Source organism: Rhagoletis pomonella, unplaced genomic scaffold, assembly GCF_013731165.1.
Source record: "Rhagoletis pomonella isolate Grant_MI unplaced genomic scaffold, Rhpom_1.0 Rhpom_scaffold_00002, whole genome shotgun sequence".
In the NCBI taxonomy this organism is placed as follows: Eukaryota; Metazoa; Arthropoda; class Insecta; order Diptera; family Tephritidae; genus Rhagoletis; species Rhagoletis pomonella.
The window spans coordinates 85421409-85426818 of NW_023458556.1; the positions used below are offsets into that span (position 1 = coordinate 85421409).

The 5410-nt window shown below is 33.8% G+C and overlaps 1 protein-coding gene across 1 annotated transcript in view; it reads right to left on the reverse strand.

Moving 5' to 3' along the window:
• Positions 1-5410, reverse strand: part of LOC118755590 (platelet glycoprotein V-like) — a 6925-nt gene that overhangs the window by 373 nt on the left and 1142 nt on the right. The window contains exons 2-3 of the mRNA XM_036490418.1: positions 2306-2449; positions 1931-2241 (exon numbers count right to left, since the gene is read on the reverse strand). Coding sequence (XP_036346311.1) covers positions 1931-2241; positions 2306-2449 — 455 coding nt within the window. The remainder of the gene's footprint in view (positions 1-1930; positions 2242-2305; positions 2450-5410) is intronic.

Here is a 5410-nt window from a genome sequence, read left to right on the forward strand (position 1 = left end):
AAAAGCATAGTGCACTCAAAGATTAATGCACTACGCCCATGTCTGATTTTTTTTATTAGTGCACAAAATAATTGGTGACTACTCCAATTAAGCAGGTAAAAATTTAGTATAGGTTCACTTAGACATATAGAATGCATACAATTTATTATTCAGATATGAAGTTAGAGTTATAGCGCAAAAACACATATCTGAGAAATCAGTTGTATTGGAGCTATACGTTAAAGTGCACCCATTTCGTTAATTTTAAGGAATAATTAAGGTAATATTAAAAAACCTTTATGTGCAAAATTTTAGTAAAATAACTTCAAAACTGAGCTAGTTATTTATAAAAAAGTTAAAATTTAATAAAATTTTCAAATACCGTTATCTTGAAAACCGGAGCCAATCTGGTAAAACGGGGGATGCCATTGAATTTAGAACGTCCCAATTATGTGACTTTAACTTTCAAAATCTTTGCTCAAAAATTTACAACTTCAACAACGTAATTTGAACCCAGCTTTAATCATTAATCGATTTATTAAGAGAATATGAATAAAATGCTATATAAAAAATAGGTGTGCAAATTTAAAAATTAAAATTTTTTGGACAGTCTACCAGGGACGTGAACCGGTTTTGAACCGAACCGGTTTTGAACCGGAAAACAGCTTTTTTCTATTAGTTAACTGAACCATTAACCGAACCGAAATTTTCCACAAATGTTTGATCCGAACCGAAAACCGAACAACTTTCCATAACGGTTTAAAGATTCGTTTCAACCAATTTTCAATAGATAAATGTACTCACTTTTTTTTCTTTTTATTAAACATGGTAATACTTACCATGTTTGTTTACCATGTGACAATATATAATGTAAAGACAACCCATCTCATTTGACAGACACTTGACCCTTAACCTTGCGCGTTGTTGCACTTGACACTGGACACTTAAACTTGCGTTTTTTTTTTGTTTTTCGAACCGTTGAGCCGAACCGAAACTCCGGTTCAAAGACCAACAAAACCGCTTTGACGAACCAATCCAAAAGTGCACAAACGGTTCGAACCGCTGAACCGAACCGACCAAATTTTTCACCCGGTTCAAGCTAACACGTGTTCGAGGAATTGTTTTTTATATTTTTTCTTCGGAGATATGATTTATCAAAGTTTTAATTTTTTCGTGATTCTGACGAATCATGTACTTATTCAAACCGTTATATCTCGGGTTCTGCTCATCGCAGAGACTTCATCTTAACGTCGGTTTAAAGCTAAAGAAAGGCTTAACATTTCTTAAATAAGATCTGCATTTTGCAAACTTAAGTCCTGCGATTGCCACGCCCATTTCTAGGGGTTTTTCGCCTTAAAAAAATGGTGCCGTACAAATATTATACCTGGATAGGCATTCTATCGGAGTCTGCAATAAAATTTAAATTCTTGCAAAAACTCTATTTTTAACACCTTACTAAATATATCTCAACATAAGTTTTCGAAAACAAATTACAAAAAATTGTTGATTCTCATAAAATAAACCATCTTGCCATAAAGAAAAATATTTTAAAAATGGTTCTTGAAAAACTCCCATTTTTTTAAACCACGTTTTTTATAGAGAATCAAACAAGGATTACGATGGTATAATTTTAAATCCCTAATTTACTGGTCTTCACTATTCAAATCAACTTCAAAAAGTTCAACTGTTAATAGCTAAATTATCTTTAGCACAATCTTGACCATCTTATATGAACAAATGTTAAGCCAGTTTCTTTAGATTTAAGACGACTTTAAGATAAAGTCTCTACGATGAGCAGAACTTTAAATTTTGATCCACCACTGGTGCCAACTAAACACAGGGGATGACGGAAATTCGTTGCAAAATAAATCATCCTCCCACCCAGTCGGAAAACTCAACCCACATCAACATACAAGTATACATTACATAAATGACACATAAGGGTACTTACAAATAGAGTTGTATGAAAAGTCGATAATTTTTAATCCTTTCAAATTCCTTAAGCTTCCAGACTTTAATTCAAGAATTTCATTCCGTGACATGTCCAAATCTTCTAAGACTAATTGTTCCCGAAGCAAACCAGGCGGAAAATGCTTTATTCTATTATCACTAAAATTGATAACAATCAATCGTTGAACGTTGCAAAATAAATTTATTGGTATTTCGGATATTATATTTTTGCTAACATCTATTAAGTTCAGATTGCGAAGCTTCCAGAATGTTACCGTATTCAAATTTTCCAGCTGGTTATTTTGAAGACGTCTTGCGATATGAACATTTACAAGAGTTAATGCAATAAATGCCAATAATAAGCAAACTTACTTACAATTGGATAAGGCTATCCAAATCCTTGAATAGCTCAGCTGGTATAAAATTAAGAATATTGTTAGAGAGATCAAGTTCTTTCAGCAGTGTTAAACCGCGAAATGTGTCCTTGTGTAGTGTCGAAAAGAAATTCCGAGAGAGATCGCTGAAAATAGAACAAAACACGAGTATTAGTCTATATCGTCACTAGACACGAATAGAGGTGCACTAATGTTTTGACGGCGAAAAAATACGCTTAAAAAAAATTAAGAAAAAATACGCTTAAGAAAAACTTCGGCGAGGAAAGACGGGTATCCTAGTTGATTACGAACAAAGACGCGTAAACGTAAATTTATACCTGGTCAAGGACTGTCACTTAAGCAGCATGCCCCAAAAACTCTCTGGGAAATTTACATACTGTTACACCCACTAAACTAAGTTTTCCCGTCTTTCTGTGCCGTCAACTTTGCAGAGTCTTTCTTCGCTGCCTTTTTTATGCCTCTTTTTTCGCGGTCAACTTTTGAGCTTGCGTCTTTATTCGTGTCTAAAGACGATATATGATAAAGGTAATTACACTAGCGCACACAAGGGGTGGGTTTAGGGGTTCAAACCCCCCATAAAGCTAATGACCCCAAATGCAAACTGTATCTTTAAGCTAAGAATCCAGCTCTCAAGGAATTATAAGAAATATTTATTATAATTTCTGTTGCTTGAAAAAGCGCTTTGCTATTGCTGTAAATTTTCATGAGGAAATGAATATACAAGCATTTTCTTCTTGAGAGCTGCAAACTGATTTAAGAAATTTTGGTAGAAGAAAATTCCTTTTCCATTTCTCGTCCGTCGTTTTATATGAATTTTTCGTTTTTCTTGAGAGTTCAGTTAATTTTTTCGGTATTCGAAATATTAAAAAAATTTAGAAATCGTGAAAAATCACCATCTCTATCGAAAGCCAGAAATCGGAAAAAGGAACATAAAAGTGCAAAAATTCATGGAATCAATAAATTTATTTTTAATGAGTCATTTTTAATATTTTTTATTAGGTACTTTTGAAAGTTGAGCGCATCTTGAGTTTATAGAACTTTTTATTAAACAAGTAGTTTTTAAGGAAAGAACACAACCGACTTCAATTCTTATATTCAAATTTAGGGGTACCGTTAATTGCTTCATTATCCAATTATCGGATCTCTAAACCAAATTACGGGACGAACTTGAGGTACCACCTTTCCAATAAAAAAAACGATTATTGAAATCGGTTCACGTGGTCCAAAGTTATGTATTCCGGCGAATTGATATCCTCCCCTTTTTTTGAAGTCGGTTAAAAGTGTTCTGTTAATCTTATGTAAATACAGTGCAGTTTATGAACTTTAAAACGTTTATCTATTTATTACATACTGTACATAAAACTTGCATAAATATATTTTAAGGAGCGTATCTTCTATAGGAACTGGAAAAAGTGGGCTGCCAGGTGATCGTCTATGTAGGAGATGTGGAACTTTTGGTTAAGGGACAATTTCTAGATATCCTTTTTGATCTGGCTCAAGGTTGCCTGAACCACGTAAGTAGGTGGGCGATCAACGGCGGCCTCGCAGTAAGTCTCAGCAAGACAGAACTGACCTTGTTTACCAGGAAGTACAAGATACCTGTTGTGGCCCTTCCTTCGAGTGAAGGTGTTTGGCTATTAGGAAACGGGATGGTAACACTCGGGAGTTCTAGAGGGCTTTTACTTCGCCTTGAACACATAGATTACAGCACCTACGAAATGGCTCCCATAATCTCCTTCCCTGCCTATACTTCCTCAAGAGAGGGCATCATGTATGGAAGGGTGTAAAAGAAAATCCGCTTACTTAAAAATGCTTATATGTACGTTAACCAGGCCGGCCGCAAACAAATACAACGCGCAAACGTCAATACTGTGGAGCTGTGTTTTTTGTGATCTGCTTAATTAAATTTTGTGTTTTATGAAGCTGTTTACGCTTAATAAAGTAAAAAATTAAAAAAAGTGTTAATAAACTTCTGGTGCACAATTTAAAGATCAGCAAAATATCAAAATTTCCTGTAAATTTGATTAATTTAACTTGATATTCTTAATTGCATGTGCCGAGTATTTTGTTTCATATAATATATTGTTGTTGTACAATTGTTTTTGTTTCTGTACACTGATCTTGCTCTTTTTGTCATTTCTGCTGTTTCATCTTTGTCACAGCTGTTTGCGTTGTGTTTACTAGGTGTCAAATATACAGTGCTGTAGTTAACGATATATAAATTTATTTAAAAAAAGGTTTAATTTAAAATTCCAAATGAAATTATGTTGTTTACAGCTCAAGAAAAATATTTGAAGTAAGCTAATTTTCTCTTTGATGTTTGAACTACAAAATCACTTAAATATAAAATTTTTTAAATTACAAAGTTGAAATTAACACAGTACAATAAACGACAGTAACACAAATACAAACCCTACAATACTCCCCCTTCTAGAGAATTAATGTTATATAAATTAAAAGTAACTCGTTTCTTATTTGACGTTGTGTTATTCATTGTATTAGTGTTTGTTTCTGGTATTAGTTCTGTTTCAATGATTGCTGGTTTTAGTCTGTCTATCGGAATTGTTTTAACCTCATTATCTACTACAAGTTTGAAATATTTTTTGTGTCTTTCAACAACCTTATAAGGTCCTTCGTATTTGCCAACTCCTCTTGAAAAGAGTTGTTTTGCAAATCTATAAGCGAGTCATTTAAATTATTAGTCCCTGTAGATGTGTGTGTATCATGTGGGGGTGAACGAAACATTATAACACAAAACAATCTCTATAAGGAGTGTTTACAATTTATCCGAAACAAATTAAAAAGAAGATATGATATTAAAAATATATTTGTCAAAAATATTACATACAAAGATACAGCTCAGCACTGTGCTCTGAAACTGCTGATATTAGCAGCACAGTCGACCTGATAGTTGCTGCAACTGCTGTGCCGGTTGCTGTGATTTGGTGTCGTTGTTGCTGCTGCTTATCGCCGGTGTTGATTGCTGCTACTTTTTGCCGTTCTTGTTGCTGCAGCTTGTTTCCGTTGTTATTGTTGTCAGTAATGAACAGACACAAAGTAGACAAGAGATTTTCTCCGGTTGTATG